At 33.5% G+C, this 22,835-nt stretch overlaps 2 protein-coding genes across 4 annotated transcripts in view; one reads left to right on the plus strand and one right to left on the minus strand.

The window, feature by feature from the left end:
* Window positions 1-465: 465 nt before the first annotated feature.
* Window positions 466-19,701, minus strand: LOC117325994 (ELAV-like protein 3). 3 transcript variants are annotated; one of them, XM_033882543.1, is made up of 7 exons: window positions 19,398-19,701; window positions 17,028-17,137; window positions 15,380-15,614; window positions 11,088-11,191; window positions 6,965-7,118; window positions 5,434-5,677; window positions 466-5,028 (listed from the first exon to the last, which is right to left on the minus strand). In XM_033882543.1, exons 2-7 carry the CDS (start codon window positions 17,073-17,075, stop codon window positions 4,686-4,688), a joined length of 1,128 nt encoding a protein of 375 aa, XP_033738434.1. In that variant the 5' UTR covers window positions 17,076-17,137; window positions 19,398-19,701; the 3' UTR covers window positions 466-4,685. The 3 variants fall into 3 exon arrangements, with proteins under 3 accessions (XP_033738434.1, XP_033738433.1, XP_033738436.1); XM_033882542.1 differs by lacking the exon at window positions 19,398-19,701 and adding an exon at window positions 17,259-17,397; XM_033882545.1 differs by lacking the exon at window positions 19,398-19,701 and adding an exon at window positions 17,259-17,396 and having other exon boundaries at window positions 5,434-5,674.
* A 444-nt stretch (window positions 19,702-20,145) lies between these two features.
* LOC117325995 (cytosolic carboxypeptidase 6-like) overlaps window positions 20,146-22,835 on the plus strand; it is a 54,846-nt gene continuing 52,156 nt past the window's right edge. Inside the window, exons 1-3 of the mRNA XM_033882546.1 lie at window positions 20,146-20,176; window positions 20,454-20,579; window positions 22,370-22,494. Coding sequence (XP_033738437.1) covers window positions 20,152-20,176; window positions 20,454-20,579; window positions 22,370-22,494 — 276 coding nt within the window. The 5' untranslated portion in view covers window positions 20,146-20,151. The remainder of the gene's footprint in view (window positions 20,177-20,453; window positions 20,580-22,369; window positions 22,495-22,835) is intronic.

Below are 22,835 nucleotides of genomic sequence, written 5' to 3' on the forward strand. Positions count from 1 at the left end.
TCTATGTAAGCGTCTGCGATATTGACAAAATACCGCTATGTTATTCATTTGGCAGAAGTCTCACCAGGAAAGCTGCTGTAGACTGCTGTTGTATGGAGACAACACGATGTACGGAGTCGACCTTTCTGTCTTGCCAGTATTTATAATAACTCCTGATAACAATACCTCAACAGGTGTTCCATCATCTGTTTCTAGTACATTGTACCACCATCTCTCATATATGGGGCAAGCCAATTTGCTTAATGACATTTAGCACCATCATTAATATTAATCTCAGTGTGTGTCCATCCACTTCCGGGAAGAAAACAACTTCCAACTAATTCAAATCAATAAGCACTATGGATATTAAACTCACATTTTGATTCACTTCTGAGAAGAAAAGATTACGCCTAATTATTAACATCAATAAGCATTATGGGTATTAAAGTTTATTTTGTCGAAGAAAACATTACCACAACAATGCACTAATATGCAACAGATTTTATTAGTTTTCACATGTAATAAAAAGTACAAATACTCATTACTGCTGTTACAACCAAAACTACAATTGAACATGGACAGCCAGCCTGCTGTGGGCGATCACAATGGCGAATTGTATAATGTTTACTACGATTTGATTCTCATAATAATTAACGTAAAGACGAGACTAACCAATACAAAAGCAGTATGTTTAATAAGCACACTCGTAAGCAATGTAATCATAACTAGTATTTAATGAGTTAAAATATTGCAATAAATGGGTCAGCCAAATTGGAGTTAAAATTCAAACTAAAATTAAAAAAAAAAAAAAAAAAAATGTGGTCAAAATGCCCTTCTAATATAATTACCCAGGTTTAACAGCTTCTCTTTGAAATGTTTGAATTTTTCACCATGAAATTTTGTGTGAGGACTTGTTGAGAGAGAAAGCTTCAGCAGTCATGAAACAATGTGCTAATAACTTAATTTGGGCCCAACTTGCAGGCGGTAGAAAACCCTGGATTTAACTTTGATATAAACACTTCCTCCTGAAGCCCTGGCTATAAACCCAACTATGTCCTTCCACTAAACAACATGCTGAATTTTCATCTATTTTTCACTCCATATACCTAGTAAGAACAAAAACAACCTTAATATCAACAGTTGATGGCTTGGAGAAGAAAAAAGGTAAAATTAATATTAGTAAACTTTAAATCTGATTTAAAAACAGTAATGATATATTTAAAAAATATTCTAATTAAAAACTCAGGAAATCAATTCAACCTCTCATTTGATGAGATAGAAAATTAATCATCTTCCTATAAATACCCAATGGGAATTTTATTATGGCTCTTAGCATTTAATGCTATGGAAATTGATAATGCATGCACTGTTTTTATTAGTACCATCAAAATGATAATGGGGAGTAATTAACAAACCAACTGGAGGTATTCCTATACATATTATAATAGATGATTTCTTAATGAATAAAAGCATAGAATCTGCCATCAAATATTGATCAAATGAGATTTTACTCCAGTCACTAGCCTCTACCCCTTCCTATCAATACACCAGGTCGAAGACCTAAATTTAGTTAAGGAAGTTTCACACCACTCTTGCCCACAGGTCATGGCTTTGATAGATACAACTGCTTGTTTTCTTAGATCAGTTTCATGTAATTTTTGTATATCACAAATTCTACAAAATCTGCTAAGATATCAAATATTGTGTAATTTCAATGTGGAAAATTTCATTCGTTTTGACAATTTGATTGAAGAAAAAATACTCTGAAGATATTATAACAAAGTCAGCACTATTATTCTAATAAAATTTTCATGATTAAAAATTTGTAACATGCGTATTTACCAAAAATATTAAGAGAAGAAACTGAATAAGAAATGGAAGCATGATAAAAATGTTTGAAATGTATTAACTTCAGCAGTCCTTCCTGGGAGAAAAAAAAAAAATCAAAAAAATCTACCCTGGTAAATTTAAAATAAAACGAAGAAAGAAATCGTCATGTTTCTTCTGTTCCCGATAAAATGCATTTCGATCATCAGATGGCAGAGGAGAAGGGACCACACCAGGTAACTCGAGTCTATAACATGAACAATTTTAACAGTGACACTACCAAAAGGCTGACCCCAAAAATGGAATGAATCATAATTCAATAACTTGATTAAAGAAGAATCTATTTTCAAACAAGAAACACATGAACAAGAAATCTCAATTCAATGTCAAAGATAAGAAATGTGAAACACTTAAATGTAAAAATCGAGAGAAAAAAAGTTCACCAAATAAGACGATTACTTTGAAGGTGGGATATAATATTCAATGTTTTAAACGTCAAGCATACATAACTTTTGTTGTCAAAAAACAAGTCATTATTGCAACAAATATACAAATGGGAGTATTACGTATCTCATTCCTGTTTTCAATCCAACACTGTGCTTGGCACAAGGATTACCACAACTTGGCTGCAGTCGCAGCATACACTTACGTATAAAACAATTCTCAACAGAACTTTATATTGCTGGATTAAAATGCAATATAAATAAGATTCTTGGACACCACAATTTCTAGACAAAGACTGTATACTAAAGAAAGAGAGCTGATGTATAAATTTGCATATTTCAGTAAACATTCAATTGCTTGAATACAAGTTTTGGAAGTCCATCAGTAATACACAATGGCATTTTTGTCTTGAAAGTTTTATAAAAGATATACTATCAACTTACACCACTATATAAAGAATCTCGGACATACAAACAAACAGCCAAAATGTGTACTCTCCCAATAAAAGAGTTATAAAGTCTCCAAACATATATCTAAATGTCAACTTTTTAAGATATAAAAAAGCCTTACAAATCTGAAACTCGTGTCATCACAAAATGCGGCATGTCTTGCTATAATCAAAAGCATTGTTCCCTTATACAAACGTGTTAAAACAGTTTTATCTAAAATCCCCAACAGGTTTTAATATATACACCAGGGGTAGTTGAGCCAGTTGATTATTGGTCAAGGAATTCTCAATGTTTATGAAATTTCAGTCATAATTGTAGTGGGAATGTATCGAACTGTATCAATGTTTAATCAATAATATCACATGATTCAAGGATGAAGAGATCATCCGGCTTGATAAAGTTACATATATGCAGATAGAATACATGTGACTTAATGAAAACCTTCACTGTATTTTATCTGTATACTATCGCCAAGACTAACAGTATGTACATATATTATTGTGACCATGACAAAACCCTCCCTGCTCAGTGCTTTACAAAATAATTGGAAGATCAATTTGGCATCAATGCATGGTTTTCTGATTTTGGTTGAAGCCATGTTTTGGCTCTCAGCAGATATCATTCAAGTATGGTTGTTAACAAACTTACAAAAAGGTTGCTATCAAATGAAGCAAATGTTCCATCAAATAAAATTCTAAGTCAGTAAAATGATGTGGTGTTTAATTATTGTGATCCATAAACAAGAAATAACTGGACCTACCTGTTATTTACTTGTGGTGTGAAAATAAAATGAAACGGAAATCAAGAATCAAACGATCAAATCATAAATACTCCCAGTAACAGAATCAAGACAAACAAAAGTTATGAATGATTGATTCAGGGTCCTGAATCTTGAAAAAATCTCTGTACACTCATGCTGATGAGAAGGAAAAGAATCTATAATGGGCACAAATTACAAAATATTTCAACTATGTTGAAAAAATTAAGAGTTCGTGCATACAAGGATCTTGAGCCTAAGGTTGAGGAGGTATAGTTGTTCAATATCTAAATGTAAAAATACTAATAAATTCAAATGTTTTGTAAAGACAACATGTTAAAAATATTTGGTTTTGTTCATTATTGTCAAAAAGACAAAAAAAGAGAGTTATTGTTCATTAAGCTCCACCTTTCTGGCCAAAGTGCCTTATATCCCCCCCTTTTTTACAAGATCATGGCTAAAGTGCCGATTTCATTTTGATAAGTCTATCTGACAAGAGTGTAGAGAAATTTCTCATAAAAATAAGAAACGAGAGAAATCCAAACTGAAAAGAACTACAAATACAGTAAAATAATGACAAGCAGCTGTACACCATGACTACTACAGAAACACTCCAGTGAGCAAACGAAAAAGGCAACAGAACAAATATCAATACAGGAACACAATAAAAATGACCCAAATATAATGGATCAAATAAATATGGAAACTAAACACCATATAGTACATTCACAGGTACATCAAAATATATCAACATTGGTTTTATGTGAACAGGCCTAGGGCCAACTAATTCTAAAATAAGCATAATACAAGACAATGATAAATAATATTAATGAGACAAAACTTCACAAATATTAAGTTAAAACAGACAATAAAATACAAATATTCTTGATTCAATAAAACAAGAAAAGGATCGATAATTTATGATAAATACACTCTAAATAAAATTATTTTAACCGATTAATTACATAAAAAAAAAAAAATTAAATAAATACATTCTGCTTCATTTGAAGACATTTGGATTTCAATCAAAAGAGAATGAAAACTTAATTTCCATTTTTGGTTAACAGAGATTCAAAAGTTTTCCAATGAAAACCATAACAAAGACATACAATATTGGATTTGGCATCTTTGTATAATCTGAACAGTCTACCTATACTGAACAACAGTATGGCAGTGCACTTTTAAGAAATGACTAGATGGTTCCTAGTTTCAACGTCACCTGAGTAACCTTAGGGCTTCCCTTTGCTGTTGGTTTTGAAGGAGACTTGGAGGATGCGATTGCCCAGTGCGAACCCGTTTAAACTCTGAATGGCAATAAGAGCTTCTTCATACTGTGTCATGGTAACGAAGCCGAACCCCTTGCATTTTTGTGTTTGGAAGTCACGGATGACCTTCACATTCTGTACTGCTCCAAATGGCCCAAATAATTGCCACAATGTACTGTCCTCTGTTTCTGGTGCTAAGTTGTACACAAATATACACCAACCTGCACCACTGAGAGCATTTCCAGCAGCTGCTGTAGAAACTGTTGTGGCAGCGGCTGAAGGGATCAGGCTGTCCAGAGGAGAGTACCTGTCAAGGACAATAATACAATATCAATACTACATGAATCCATCACTAATGTCTGTGCAATCTGAAATCAAGCTCAAGTTGAAGCTAAATGCTTTTCACCAAAAAAATTTTGATGTGATGGAATACTTCAATCTTTACTTGCTAAAATGTCAAAATAATGTACATACATTCCAATGGATCTACACAGAAAATGTATTTTTCCTGTCAAACAGATTAAACATATGTATCATCAAAATGATAAAAACAAAAAGTTTCTACATGTTACAGATCAAATCTATGACATGATAAAAAGATTTGAAACTTTCCCAATCCCATGAAAATTTGATAATGCCAACCCGATAGCAAGCTATAAAGTGCAGTATAGATTGCTGAATATGATTTTACTTTTTTCATAAAGTGGTTTACCTGATTCTGCTGGCTGGGTGGTGGATAGGTCCTAATACTGGTAGTCTCCGTGTCTGGGGTAGATATGGTGCCAGTGTTATGGGGGCAAGAGCAGCCGTTTTGTTCGAACTTGGAGAGTTGGCAAACTTAACTGTGATGGGCTCTGCTGCTCCATCTGGTATTGACCCGTTCAGTTTCTGTATTGCTCTCTCTGCTTCTATTCGCTGATCAAACCTAATGAACCCTACCCCTTTGGAAAGACCTGCTCAAAGAAGAAAGGAATTTGTTCAGGTTATCTGCCTCAACGGGTTGACAAAATAATTTTAATGATGCAAAAATGTCCTACAGCATATCTAGCATTAGATTTCATTTGAAATAGTTTAGCGTGAATCGTAACAAATATTTGTTCTTACCTAAATTAAGTATAATTATTTAACACTATGATAAGACCTAAGAGTATCAATGAATTGATATACTAATGTATTTAATATACGTATATTCTGTCTAATAGAAATTGTGTACAGCAAGTAATCAAAGACCTACAACAGCCATCAAACATTGTGCAGATTTCAAACAGAAGCAGCTTCTGAATCACAATTTGCTGTCCAGAATGGTGCACATACATTCCAGGATGAGCCATCACGAACAGTAGTAATGCCTTGACCAGCAGGAGAAAATAATTCACTGTATCCCAACACCTTTATTTTTTCATCAACGTATTCAACAATAAACATTTGAAAATTTCCTGAATAAACTTTGGAAAATACAAAATATCTGTCAATTTTGTCAAAGCTTCCTCAACAATTCGTAATGAGCGTCTTGTTTTGGTATAAATTGTGGAATTGTATGTTCATGTCCTTAACAGCACTTGCATGAAGTTCATTTTGTTCTATACTTATGCAAATAATTGAGGTAAGAAAAAACTTCATCATACAAATGTAGTAATACATGAATCGGAAAACACTGTAAAATGCATAAATTGCTCTTCCTGTTTGAAAGCAAGGCATGCATCAATAAATGCATTGTTCTTAATGTAAGCTGAGAAAATAAACGAGAATTGTTATCATGGTAGAGAATTAGAAATGAAGCAAAGTATAAATGCCAAGGTTAATATAATTAAACAAAGATTGAAAAACTCTACAAATTAAACTGAAAAATACAAAATCAGCCCTGCATAGGAAATTTTTGAACTTGCTATATGGACATGCAAACGAACAACACTTTGTATCATTGTATATGATCTAACCTGTGTTGTTATCATACAGGATTCTAGAGGTAATGATCCTTCCACACTGTGAAAAGAACAACTCCAAATCCTGTTGGGTCATAGACTTTGGTAACCCACATATATACAAGTTTGCGCCCTTTATGCTTTCACTACTTGGCCTTGCCAGAGACACCTACATAAAAACACATGTAGAGTTTCAGGTTAGTGATGTAACTAACACAAGAGTTTGTTTGCTTCATTACATTTAGGTATTCATATCTAATTCCCTCGCTGAAACATTACCCTTCAGACCTATCTGTATGAGCACTAGTAAGTTCTTAATACCTGTATTTTGGTCATAAAGAATTCTTGAAGTAATGATTTGTCCACAGTCTGAAAATAGTTTCTCCAAGTCCAATTGAGTCAAAGACTTTGGCAAACCACTTATGTACAAGTTAGCCCCTTTAATACTTTCACTGCTGGGCCGAGCTAATGAAACCTGAAATTAATAAATAAATTTGAAATAGAAATAAATTAACAAAACAAAATGAAGAAAAACACAAATCAAATAAAGGTAAAACAAAAGATTAAAATGTCTTTATCATTTTTTTTTTTATAAATCCTCCAATGTCCGCTGTTACATTGAAGTTGTGTAATATTTGTCAGGAAATTGGATGGAGTGAAAGTGAAATAAAAAAGAGGGATGGATGACTTATGGGATGATGTTCTGGGAGCACTGTTTACACTGTGGCACAAAAACTGAGTGAGAGTCATACAGAAAAACTAAAAGCCAAGGGAAGGTTACATAGATGTTCTCTGTGGGAACTACTGCTTCCAATACATTATTGGACCAAGTTCAAAATGCATCTGCAATATAACCAGAGTTATTCAAGACACAGTCATTCCTCCCATCCCGTACTAAGTTTTTTCACTATATAAATGTCTGGAGGAGTTTTCTCACAACGCAGTGAAGATGTACGTTAACTTCACAACTTCATGGATAGTAGCAGGTTGGTAGTATTGTCTTTCAAAATAGTATTAGTTCAGACGACAAGGATCTATAAGATTATCATGTGACATTCCAGATATATTTTGTTTTAAAACTGGTGTAAGTATAGATTTTAGTTTTATCAAACACTATTCTACACACAACATAGTATTACAGTTAAAAACCATGTCTGTACTTGCACTGTCTAATTGTGAAATTTTAACCCCAACAGTTCTTTCTGGTTGTTCTTACATTGTAACTAGGTGTTCTTCTACAACCTGTATTTAGTTTGGTTTAACTTTTGTGTTTTGCTTATTTTGGTTTGTTTGTGAAGTGATGACGTGTGTTGAGTACAGCTTCAAGCCAGCATCAAGCCAGCATCAAGCAAAGTACATTTCCAGAGTTTAAAAAATTTAGCAAGACAAATCATACTCCTGGGGCATCACACTAGTGAAATTGTACACCTGACTGAGAATGTGTAGTATTTGCTTCCTTGTTCAAATTTTTTTGCAGCTGAAGTTGGCTGACAGTTGAGGAATTGCTTTCCCAATTGTGAATGTGTAGTATTTGCATTTTTTTTGTTTTGTTAATGTTATAACGTTGACAATCTGATAGCTAAATTAGGATACTGATATTGGCATTGTATATCCTGTACTTGTACATTACTCCCGTTAAATCGGTGATTTTATTACAGATGCAGGCCAGAGATTTATCCGCCCACTTTCTTGTCTCGCTTAACAATTGAGGCAACTTTGGTAACATGCTTTGTCCATTGGATATTAGAGGCATACCCTGAAGACTTTGGTGATTGGATAACTATATCTATCTGGATCTTGCTGCTAGCCAATCGTGATGAGTGTTACAGTTAATGTCATGGTAATAAGTTTAGGGACTACAACAAAATGAGAACAACCAGAACATGGGTCAGGGATTTGAAAACGAGCATCCAGATACTCTTCAAATCGGGTACCTATTGCTGCAGATAGTGATGGGAATTTGTAATCGGAAACTTGATATCGATGGATTATCATTTATAATAATTTTTCTAAATATAGCACAGAATTCCCCTCTTGTAGAAAATGTATGTACATCTCAAGTACATTTGTTAATGACTTAGCCTTTGTATCAATATTTTTAATACAGATCACACAAAAAGCATTTCACGGTTGTTGATTTATTTCAATCTCCGTAATCACTTGTAAACAAATATATCTAGGTAAAATGTAAGATCAATTAATTATTGGTTCGGTAACATTACAGAAGTGCATTTACGAATTTACAAACTTATTTTCAAGAAATTTCCAATGAAGTGCGTTTTCAAAATTGTCATCAATTATCGTTCCTCTCTTCTTTGGGAATTTAATTCCTTTTGTTCACTATAGACAGGCGTAATTTACAAACTGACTACCAGGTATTTCAATGCTGAATGGATTATTGAAGAGCCTGCCCAAATGTCATTATGACACGAGACCTTTTATTTCCAGTTATAGCTATTACTGTTAATATGTTAATTCAATACATTGTTCAATGATTTTCCAGTGAAAGCTTGTCATTCATATTCATAATTGTATGATAATGAGTCCCTGGAGTGCCTTTCTTGATCTGGCTGTGAATGTGCAGATATAATATACATGAACATGTTTATCAGCTTGTTGTGTATAACCTACAACACATTATTGATTAATATGTATGGGTTTACTGTATAATTTTATGCTCAAATATTGATAAATTAATGCATGGAAACAAATAATATAAATGAAGGGTTTCAGATAGTTGATTCTATATTTCTCCTCAGATATATCCCTCAAACTGAATCTGGACAGCTGTTTAACATTAGGGTTTAAGTATCCAGCTAGTTAGGTTTCCATTACAGGTACTTTGGGCATAAATTCTGTTCCTATGACAACCTAACTAATTTTGACCCCCAACATAACATCTTATTTTAGTGTTTTGACCATGTCAAGTGCAGTGTCTGGTTCTGCAATTCCATAGACAGCATCTTTGTAACAATTACTCCTTCCCAAGAGAAACTTGTCTACCCAAATTTTCTCACAGCCACATTCTATGGATATTAAGATACATAACATGGAGATATGACCTCTCCCCACTTTTTGATGTCCTATACTTTTCTACCAAAAATCATAAAATTTTATCCACCTAATGGACAAGTTCTCAGCTTTTCCAACCCTTGTTTCTGTGGAAAGGCCTTTTTATAAAAAAAAAAATAAAGTCAAACAAAATCTGAAACTGAAACTGGTAAATGAAAGCAACAACAAACAAATTGTTATTAGAAAGAACAAAAATATGCTTATGCCAAGATGCACACCCTCTAACCACCGCAATGATATGGAGACACTCGTCAAGTCTAGATCTGGCCTGAGAGGTCTGTTTAGTCCCTAAACCAAGCCTTGGACACATAAAAAGCCCAGTAGCCTCATCAAGATGCATTTAACTCAACATGCCATCCATAAATTAATATTCCAACCGTAATGACAAATTCCTTGTTAAGACGCAAGATTTTATCCAATAACAGCATCTCCCTGGACAAACTTGAGTCATCTCATCCCCTTTTATTTGCTCACATGCATCATCCAATTGTTAGATTATTTGATTTTAACAGCATAGACATGGTTAAACAAATAGGGAAATTCTATACAAACAAAATATTATGTGCATATGGGTCATGTGAAGCAAACATTTTAGAAGGGAGAAAAAGCACAAATACAAGTGAACATTCAGATCTACTGTTTGTAGTGAATTGGACTTGGAGGTTAGGTTTCCACAGAGCTATGTCTGGGCATTGTAATGACAATCATCAAAGGGGAATTAGATGCAGGGGCTGAGAAACAAAACTATAATGCACCGTTTCTTGTACATATGAAATCAGTATCTACATACATAGAAGTTGGATACCAGTCAATAAGAGTACAAAGAAAACTGTTATTTCCTGTACAGGAAATTACATAATTACCGTTTTATATACGAGATGAACATGAATGTTCACAGAGGATTTACAAAGGATACCTGTAATGCCATAAAGTACTGGCTTTGTATTGTTTACTCAAGAACAATATTTTTTTTTTTTTTAATTATTTACACAAGAATGATATTTTTTGTTCTTTTTTTTTTTCAAATTCATGTTCTCTTCTTGACTGTATCATAGTTAAACATATTACAGAAGTTGTGGTATTGATAAATAAATCAGGTTATAACACAAAAATCCAACACGTTTTCAAAGGATTGCTCAATACCGACACCGGCTTATTACAAAGTAACTATTCAAACAAAAATGTTTTTCACAGTAGCTCCTTCCTCTTAAGCCAAAATGAGTAACAGATGTTGATTATGCGAAAAAGAAGATCCCTGTATACAGTACTGACTTGCATTCCAAAGGTTAGCATGTCAGAAATTAAATAAAGATGTGTAAAAAATGAAAAGAACCATTACCCAAAGACTAAGCTAGTAGGACACTAATCTTACCTTGATGGTCTTGTTCTGTAGCCTCAAGCCATTGAGCGTGTTAATAGCCTTATCAGCATCTTGGATATTCTTGTAGTTCACAAAGCCATATCCTAAACTTTGCCCTGTGAAAAATCAAAAGGATAATTCAAAATACTACAAGTACAATAATGTAACTCTGGGCTTTTTCTGAGGGCTTTCTGGGCCGTTAATGGGCCTCATTCCCAATTTGAGTTATTTCATTTTAAAGCCATATTCCCAAAATTTGCAGTTTACTCCTGAAAAAAACTTTCCATATTCACCAATCTTCTTCCCAAAATGAGACAAAAAGGACCCTTCCCAAACCAGTGAGAAAAAGCCCTGTAACTATGAAGCATATTATATTGCGTTACTGCTTCTTTCTGTTTTTGGTATAGAAATGCACCTCATTGACAAGTACTAGTTTACATTTCTGGTTAAACAAATTCAAACCTCTACTACTACAAATGGTAGAGGCTTAGCACTTATAATTATCACTTGTCTTACTGCAGGTTTGAGATTACAAATCCTATAAATTGTCATTGAGAAAAAGAGTTCAGTGTGAACATTGAAAAATTCTAATGTTAAAATGTTGAAGAAACAAAGGGCAATAATTTTCAAAACCAAAATCATCCTTTATGAACACACAACTACATATAAGTCTACTTCTACAAAGTTTAAAGAATGATGGGTCAAAACTGCGAGAGAAACTGCTGATCTCCAGACAAAAAGAGTTAATACAATCAGTGTTTCATCAAATTTGGGAATATATTATAAAATTGGAAAAATATATGAATTATACAATTATACTTGTAGCTCAATTCACATTTTAGTCAGGAGATTGGTTTGATGATTTCGTCAACTTCATCATGACATTTGAAGTGGAATTCATGCACTTACTGAAACATTACCAATTACTATTTTTCAAAAACATCTTGATCAGATTGATTATAAATATAAATGATCTGTTCAGATTAGTCAATCATATTTGTACCAATTGCTGTGTTTGTTTTACTTATTTTGTAATGATATTTCAACTTGAAATGCATAAAACTAATATCTAGTGTTACTTTATTATAAGTTTATGTAATACAATGATAATATTAGTGGCAAATAAGAACATTTCAATATTCCAGGGACGGTATGTGTGCGCGAATTGACCATTTACATAATAAATAATCAACACTTTAGCTGGACATCAATTATAACATTCCAACTGACAATCAATTACAATATCCACACCAATTCACAGATTATTACCCAATTCAAAAGTATATGTTATTTGGCCTAAAAAATGCTAACCCCGACCTATACTTTTTTGTGCCATTCATGATTCTTTGTCTATAACTTAGTAAAATATTTTAAAAATTAACATATGATTTCCCAACCTACCCAACTTATTTATATGGTAGGTTAGTGGAAATGTGAATTTTTTTTATTGTTATACCTTGGTGATCGGAATCAACCATGTCAAAGTTGATGAAATTTATTGAATGGATACTGATTAATGCCTGTTGCACACATGAAAATGTTTTATCAGGAACTGAATTTCATTCATTGCACATATCTTATGGTATAATTAATTATGGTCGAAGTTGAAAAGTTACTGCCCGGTCAGAGTCTGTAAATATGAAATGCCACTTGTGGAACTTAACATAAATATTGAACAATAATTTATACTGATCATGAGTTGGTTTCAACAGATTATTTTGTCAGTCAGAACTGCTGATAGTGAAATGAAGTTGTATGTGATGCCATGGAGTTTTGGTCAGTAGTGGTGCTTTGCTCAACTTGAGTCTTGACTAGGGTTTTTTGTTTTTGTTTTTTGTTTTGCCCTAATTTACATGTACAGCTAAAAACAGGCAGTTTCCCCTAGCTAAAATGTGTCTTATACCCAAATGTAGAAAAAAACACAAACAAATTCCAAATTTTAAAGGAATCCAGTTCTGTAATTTCTCCAATATAAGCAGACAGGCTGTTTTAAATTTCAGGTAGAAATAACTCTGACTGTATATAGTGTATACTCCGCTTTATGTCGAGAAAATATTGTGAAAATAGCAAATGAATCTTAGGTCTTCTATATTTACGACTTCCCTCAGTAAGATAAAAAGATTTAAACCACACATGAACAGTACAGTGTACACATGAGTAGACAGCTAGAAAGTAAACAAATACTGTATCCCAAAAAAAGTTAAATACATGATTAAGCAATTTACTGGAAATAGTTCCATATGTACAACTATAGAATCATGTCACCAAATCAATATCATGCTTTATGCTCAACCAGAATTAACTCTGCTCTGTACTCTACTCATCAATATTAAATATTCTTCTATGAATGTTTCCCAATAATAGATTTCTCCTGCCAGTCCTAGTGTTTGCAGTCACCTTAGCAACTCTTGTTTAGAAGTTAATGCATCAATGCTCTGTAAAGCATAGCCTTTTTATGATCAATACTCATTATTGTCTGTACATCACACTAACCCACCAACTACCTGGTCAATCAGTATTAACAAAGGCTGTGTTCCGAGACAACAAATTATATCATATGTTTAAAATAGACATTTTCACTGTGTATTAATATAAATAATGTTCTTTACTTTCCAGTTTCCAGCTAGCAACCTGCATAAATTGGGAAATATATATATGTAATCCTTGACAAAATTTGGAATTCTTCATTTTTTATTTTTTTATTTTATGAAAATTACACATTGAAACAGTATATTTTTGGCAATAAATCATCAAAAAATATCAACACTCTGGGATTTTTAGTTTCAAATCTGCCTAATAATTCAATTATTATTAAATAATTATACATCACTTTTTTCAGATTTTAATCCTATAGATTGAGGTCAATACTAATTTCAACAAATACAATTATATATATAAATCAAATGCCTGAAGATGGTCAGCAGGAAGGCCTGAAAGCACTTGTGTTACTGATTGCAATTACTTGTCATATTGAATTTGTTTTGATCACAGAACTTCTTTCTATGTGAATGTTATTCAAATCACAATGTTTTATAAAGTTCAAGAGGAAATATCTATACATATATCAATAAAATCTAATTATCAAGAGTTGTAATTATGCAGGCATCATCAAAGAAAAATCCTGAAATATGACTAATAGAACTATTAATATATATTTTGATAGTCATCAAGAAGCACTTAGCTACAATTTGTAATTACATGTGTTTAGTGTGTAATATCAGGGCATTATTTGACGAGTGTCGACTCTGTCAGATGTTATATATATTTATGTTGTTATGGTTGTAGCCTGTTTTGCTGTGGGTACACAATTAAAACACATAACAGGCAAACTACCAGACCTACAGTGGCATATACAGCAGAGAATGCTGAATGACCCATGTAAGATGTCTACACATCTGTTGCAATTAGTACAGAATTCTTGCCATAACAACAGCACTCCATGTGGCCTGGGGTAATGCAGGGTGCCTACACCAGTGATAATTCTACATGAAGCACAGCATTACAGGCATTCTAGGACCTTGTCTTCCTCATTTTCTGTCATAAGCTGGTAAACATGTGTGATTATAGCCAATACACAATTAGACCGTTCTTGTACCAATGACACTATTTGGACTATTCTAATGTTGTGTGTTTATATATATATATAGTGTACTGTACTTTAAATTAAAACATGGGTACTAATTTCATCAATGAGACAGACTTAAAAGTACAATATCATTATGTATGTGTAGCCACAGAGAGTTCAGTATTTATAGTGAAATATCTTATTAATATTAAGTAACAGATCATTACATGTAATCATTGATGCGAGTCTGGGACTAAGTTCAATACCCTTTTGCTTTAAATTATTCATTTTTGTCCTTATTGACATTTAATTGCTTTTCAATAGTATACAGGAAAAAATATTGTATTTTTCATAGCTCAGGTCATGGATAAAAACTCTTGTTACTAAATTCTTAGTTCATAACTATATGACACGGAACACAAACCATACAGACACAAATTTACTTATTTCTATGGAGAAGATGGACCGTACTTGCCAACTTATTTTATTGCGATTGTGCAGCTTTAGAAATGATTTATCTAAGACTATTGTTTTAGGGATTTAATGTCTTCACAACAGCCAGAGTCATATGAGGACGAGTGTCTTAGATATGGTAAAAAAGTGTGAACCTTCCTCAAAAATACAACTTTGATGATTGGCATACAGTATGGAAAATCTATGAGATTTGATTGAAAACGTTTCCTTCACTTGATGATTATAAATATCATTTGTATTTAAATAATAATAGAAAATAACCAACCTGTGGGTTTGTCTCGGATCAACTTGCAACTTTCAACTTCTCCAATACTGGAAAACAACGCCCTGATTTCTTCCTGAGTCATTGTCTGAGGCAAATAGTTGACTATAAGGTTTGTCTTGCTAATGTTGTCGTCCATCTGGGAACCTGTGGATGATGGGGAAATAGTTCCTCCATTTTGATGAATCTGAATGTTAGCTGCATTGTTGTCCATACTCATCTCACAGGCCTGCGTAATCTGCCAAAGTAACAACAAAACCTTGTCAATTTCGTTTCCACCACACGCACAATTTGCATCTATTGTTCTCCAATTAATTATTGTTCATACATACATACATGTACAACTACTAATGTACCGATTATAGGTGGCGCCAGTGGAAAAACTAGTAGGAATCCCATAATATGCTATCGTATCTACAGAAATAGTATCTTTTGATATTTTTCATATAGAATTTTATTTCCCCTTTTTATGTCCATTCCTTCAAATTCCTGTATTCCCTTCCCTGGATAAAGATAAAATTCACACCAGGAACTTCTATGATCAAGATTAGTGACTTGCAAAACATGGGTAATAAGCTATTAGGCTGGGGCACCGATATGAATTCCTACTCCCCAAGTACATGTTGGTAATGCTACTTGGCATACTACAGTCTGTTGGGTCTTTATCACCACATTTTCAGTTTCTGCTCTACCTTGTAAAGCTTCAATAGCAAATACAGAAAGATGAGATCATTCCACAACATGTTGAAAGTAGGCTTGAACATCTGTTGGCAAGTAGGCCTGTGCTGATCAAACATACATTTTGATCCACTCCCATTATGTCACACAATGAATTCCACTCAATACATTATTTTCCAAATTGAAATTTAATTGAAAGTCTTAAAATTTGACTTTCTTAAGAAATATTTTTTTCATGATGATGATATATAGATATGAAACAATTGCTGGTATCCAACTTTTGATGAGACACAAGTAGGCTGTTGGAGGATAAATTTATTTTCCCTGAAGATCCTTGTGATAAGAATTGAAATCCTGGCAAAATTTCCAAAAGACAGCAACATTCTTGTATATATGAATTTAACACAGTCTGATTCTATTTTTAAAGTACACTGCTACTTATAAAATAATCCAAGAAATTTCAAAAACTTGTTCACAGATACCGAGGAGAGGAACTCTACCACACTCCTTGTAAGTTTTTTTTTTTTAGAACAAACCATTTTCCCACTTAACAGCATACAATAAAATCTCATTCACTTAAAACCACAAATACAAAGTCAGAAATACATATAAAGATAATGAAGAACTAGAACATTTCCAAGATTTCATATTCCTTTAAATAATCAACTTATTTGTCAATATATTATTTAATAAGATAATATACTTTAAATATCACCACATTAACAGGGATTCTGGATGAATGTGTCGCAATGAAAACTATTCATAGTGTTAAATCCTGAATGATGGATTCACGATATTATACCAAATTCAAATGGTTTAATGTTATTTAGAAACCTTAATAGATTCTCTTCTAATCATGCATCTCATGACAACTGTCAAAATGTCCCTTTGTTATCCTCTGGTCATCAACAAAGACTAACAGATACAAAAAATACAATAACAGATACAAAAATTAAAAAAAAAAAATACTAACAAGTTTCTGCTGCTGTTGCAGAGCCATCATATTGTTGAAGGAGATCATGATGCTTTTTCTTTGTTGGTCGTCAATTTTTGATATCTGGTTTATGCCGTTTTCAGGAAAATCTATAACAAAAAGAACACACATTGTGATTACTCATGTACAAGACTCCAGTTACTATTGAATCATAGTGTAAAAATGACAAAAAATCCTGAAAATAAACAATCAAATTTGTTAAAAACATACCTGCATTTGTTTTAGATCTGTCAAAAACTGAAAAAAAAGGAAAACCTAACGAAAAACTAAACAAAAGAATGTGATCTACTACACTGGCTGATTCAACAGACTGTCTGTCCCGATCTCAGCAACGCATATGTGACAAGTAGCACATGACCTCGATAAATATTCTGCGGCAGGACACCACCTCCAGATGTTCCCTTCAACCAATCAGCGAGTGCCCTGCTCTAGCGGCACGAGCCAGGGACTACCCATACACGAGAACAGAAGCTGTAAATATTTGATTATCTTGGGTCATCTATTCACTGAAATATGTACCGACCCGACACAATTTTCAAATAAATTTACATCAATTGTCAGATGGGATCGTATACAGCCATTACGCCATGAAATCACCCCTTCAGTTTACACAGTTTATAAAAGACTCGAAACGGGACAGGACAATCACCTATCAGAATAACAATAGAACATCGTAGGACCTACAGGGTTCATTCAAATCTTGGCGAATTCATGAACGACAGATGGCAGGTTTCTGAATTTTAACACAAAAGAAGGTCCCCTCGGCAACGCATCGATACTTTGGTTACATACTAGATGTACTACACATTTTGTAAAACTCATTTACATATATGTACAAAACGATAGTTTACTGTACTCTGTAGGCCTTGGCTACTACTAAGCCATGTTGAAGCGTTTAGAGCATTTTTCGATATTATAAAAGATATTTACCTTTTTATTGGACATTTAAAACGGGATGGCATAGAATCTAAATACTTCGTAAAATATAGTACAGTATGAATATGAAACAAATCGTTGGAATAGTTGATCGGGATAAGAATCAAATCTAGTATGATTTGAAATGTGATGTTATCTATGTGCAGAGTAGACCTAAGTCATCCTTTGATATGGTTGAATAAGCAAAGCACATGGTCATTATTTGCCACGTGCCAGTAAGCCGTAGCGCGTGGCATGTGGGATCGAGTGACCGACTGAGAGTTCATTCATAAAACGTCGGCTGCTAGGAAAATCAGCGGACCTATAGGCCCTACTGCCGAAGCATTATGAAAGGACAAAAAAATCTGCAAAGCGAAAAGATATTAGGCTATATTTAAATATCTATTTTATATAGTCCAGCCTTATACTAAAATTATTGTTTTCGTTGCGAGCCCGACTGGAGAGCCGATTAGGAACGAGAAGATGATAGGCTATCATCTAGGAAGATCTAGTCTGCTTCTTCGAAACTGGTATTTAAACACATTAACGTTCATATAATGCAGCCTTCGACACTAACGGTAGACCTGGTGCCCGAGTCCACCAAAATATTTGGAGGTCTCCAAAAACTGCGCTTACCTGGAGACCGTCGGGCACTGAGATTTTTACATTGAGGTGTTCTTAAAATGTAGGAATTTTTAGTAAAATGTACCCAAAAAGTTGTCGATTTAATTTCAATATCCGTCAGTCGTTTATACCCATGTGTTGCACGCATGTAAAACTGCACTTGTGTACTCCCGTCTTTCCGGTCGCCAGAGTATTTGGAACGCTTGTAATTTTAGACAATAAACTAGTACTATTTCAAGCGTCTATATGACCAAGGTAAGTCGGCGCGAAGCGAAAGTGACCTTCACTTGCATTGACCTAGGGTAAACAACACACGTACATACAGAGATGCATCGGTGGTTGGGGCTGTCGCCTCCTCCGAAAAAAGCCAAGACATTGAAGGAACGACGGGTTCAACAGCATCAATACGAGAAAGAAAAGAAAGTTCCAGAACTCCTTGCAAACACAGTTTAATTGGTTGCGCTACGACGATGTACACATGTACTGTACACTGTGTCGTAAACATGGAGAAACCGGGTCGTTTACTACAGGAGGAGGATAAACTGGCCAATAACCAGGACCTTATTGAACTTCAACGGAAGTCTTTTAAACTCCTCATGGAAATAATATAATAAAATATTTGAACAAATGAAATAAGTTTCTTTTTATAATTTTTTTTTTGTTGAAAATGTGGGCTCCAAGATTCTGTGGAGGGCACCAAGAATTTAAGTATCAGGAGACCGTTGGTCTCCAAGACCTGGAAAGTTAGTGTCAAAGGCTGTAATGTAATTCAAACTAGTTTACATCAAATGTACAGCTTTATCCACTCACCTTTTTAACCCGTAAATGGTATGCCCCAACACAATACCGTTTTTTCTTGAAACATTAAACAAGTACTAAACGGAACCGGTACTATCCCAGCTTCTGAATCAGGTGATGGCGATATCCCTTCATAAACTGTCTACTCTGATCCACGATAAAAATCCCAGTTAAGATTTCTTATGATATTAGCAGATCTATTGTTCCAATTGATTAAAAAATCCACAAGAACCCAATAAAATCATAAACAGAAAATATCTGACGCTACAACACAAACCTAATCCTCGACCATCAGTGGCAGAACGAAAATAAACGCAAGAATATATCAAACTTAATTAAAAACGACGTCATGACCTAATTATCATAAAGACTGAATTAAAGCGCATGTCTCGTCTTAAGAATGCTAAAAAACATAAGCGTATGCAAATGTTAAGCCTATGAAATCAATGCGCATACGTATTACCTCAAAACATAATGCAAAGATGGAATTATTTCTTGTCGCGTATGAATAATTTACATATAATGTATGGAACATGTGGCGGGAAGGATTGTCAAATGATAATGAAATAAATATAACGCAAGGTCCATGTAAATGAATAAAATAATATATCTATTGATATGGTATTTAATTTTGGATGCTACAAGATCTCTGTGATTAAACATAACAGAAAATAGCTTAATGATCTCTTCGTGTGTGAAGCTGACAGGTATTCAGCTCTGTCGTGACGTCACGGTTTGTTATTTGAGGAATTGTGGGATATCAAACATGGCCGACAAGAAAGTAGACTCTGGTTTGTTTACAGTTGCTTAGAACCGAAATGTCATGTTATGATTGTACAAATATATGTATTATTTCCGCCACATATCAATGTTACCTACATGTGTTATTATTTATCCCAGATATATTAAGAATGTACACTTAATTTGAAATTACTCTAACTTACCAATGTTACATCGTAGACTGCAAATTTTCGAATGTTGAAAAGCATCCGAATAAGTTCTGATAATATTACTAATACTGAATTAAAAAGAAAATCCAAATAATGCGGTGATTGTTTTCTCTTACAGGGAGCGAGTCGGACAGCACAGAAGAACCAGTAGTTGGAAATGTCAACAAGTTCGCAGTTGTTCCACCTGGTTACAGTGGTCGGCCAAAGAAGGGACACCTTATATTTGATGCATGCTTTGAATGTGGTAAAAACAAAGATTTTAATCATTTTAAATACATATTTATATGCATTGTTTATAAACCTGTCGCTATCAAATTCATTTTTTCAAAATTCTCATAGTTTTTCTGTTTGTTTGGTGAGATATTCCCCACTGATGGCATGTTGGTTTGCACTGGAGGATTTTCTCTAATAACCAAAACATCCATTGTTCCCTTAAAAATTGCTGCCATCTTATAAAAGCTCTACAGAGCTTGTATATATATTTGTTTATTATTGAACTTGCCAACAATGTTAAATGAAAGTTCATTTCAATTTTCTTTTGAATTATACGGCATGTTACATCTGTGTTTGTCATACTGTACTGTATGTCAGTGTATGATAACAAAACAAGGTCACTAGTTTTCCCATTTTACAGCTCTGTCAGGTCAACCAATACCGTGTGTACTTAATTAACTTTCTATATTTGAAATTATGTCATCTTGATGACTGATGATTTGAGGCGTGTTTTCCAAACAAAAAATAACATTAGAAAAAATCAGAAATTGTGCAGGAGCATGGAAAGAATATTTCTGCTTCATCTTGATGTAAGTCGTTAGGGGTGACAAATTTTTGGACTCCCTGCCAGATCAGGGGGTGTTTTTAACTGGCCCGACACAAAGTTGCAAAGGTGAGACATTGGTGTTACTTTTGTGGCAGCAACATTGCCATCATGGTCGTCGTCAACATTGCACTTTAAAGACTTGTGTTAATAAACATTGCTCAAAAAGCATCCAACTTAAACAAACTTTGGATATAGATATATCACACAGTGGATATTTCAACACAGCCTTCATTTACAGAACATTATCTAGAATTTATGGTCCAGCGACTGGAATTAGGGGATGCTGGGAAGCCGTCCAAATTGGAATGAATTCCATGATGTAACAGACGTGTTAATTTGTCTTCACATTTTTCAGAAAGAGTGTTTTTTAATATAAAAATGTTATGAGGTGAATTTGGAGAAGTAGTGATTTTGGGACATTTAGTTTTTGTTTTGCAATGCATCAATATTTACACAGGCCTATAATGTATACAGGGTGCTTCTATACTATCAATTAGAGGGTTTTTTCAGTTGTTTTTGGTGCAGTAGACATTGGAGAGCCCAAGAATAACGCCTGCTGTATCCCGCTACATATTGCTCAATTAAAAAGTGGGGCCATGCAGAATCAGGAATTCTTTGTCTGCTTAGTGGAAAGTTAGGAGACAAATTTTGATCTGAGGTCCCTACTGTAATACTTGTATCTTCATCTTATAATTTCTTTCCTGACTACTCTTTCCGTTTTCTTTTCTTCTATCCTTGACAACCATCCCCCATTTGACCCTGTTTGTTTCACTCAATCTTGTGAAGATGTTTAACCCTGTACAGTGTACACACAAGAAAACAGAAATAAACTGAACCAAAGTTATTTTTAGTATTACTTAAGATTTCTATTGTTATTGTTTAGGGTTAAGTTATTTGGAAAAAAATATGATAATGAAAATGTCAAGAATATTATTTTTTATTTTTCAACCAAAATTTTCATGTACATGTATAATGAAACAGACAAGACAATCATGATATACATTCCCGTGAAATCACAGCATAGAGATAGTTTTGCCTCCTTACATTAGAATGTAAAATTCTTAGACGTGTGTGATTAAAATTTTGAACTAGAATCCTTGTGTAAATATGGCTAATTATGTTGTATGGTAATAAATTTATAGAACAAAATGATATTACTACAGTTTAAATATTTCCACAAAAATTTGCTCATTTAGTTTTATAATTCTTTCCAGGAAACCTTGGAAGAGTTGACTACATCACAGAATATGAATATGATTTGTTCATACGACCAGATACTTGTAATCCAAGATTCAGAGTATGGTTCAATTTTACAGTAGAAAATGTCAAGTCAGATCAGGTAAGTAAAGGTATATTGATCTTACATAGGTGGCTTTGTCAAAAGGAATTTATTAAACAAGGTTAACAAAATTATTTAACAAGTTTACTAAATTCCATATGACATAGTCAAGTGTAAGGTTCTGTTTATCACAAAACTCATATCTATGAGAATATAAGTGAACACTTTCAAATTAAATTCTATGTAAAACTGCACGAAAAAAAAAAAAAATTGAGTTGGGATTTTTTTTCTGTGGAGACAGTTGTGTGGTATCGTATCATTATTGTGATGTCATAGATTATTTGTGACATCATGATAGTGTTATTACAATTAGTATATAATGTGACTGGGTGAGGTGTGCT

Source organism: Pecten maximus, chromosome 4 (assembly GCF_902652985.1).
Source record: "Pecten maximus chromosome 4, xPecMax1.1, whole genome shotgun sequence".
NCBI lineage: Eukaryota > Metazoa > Mollusca > Bivalvia > Pectinida > Pectinidae > Pecten > Pecten maximus.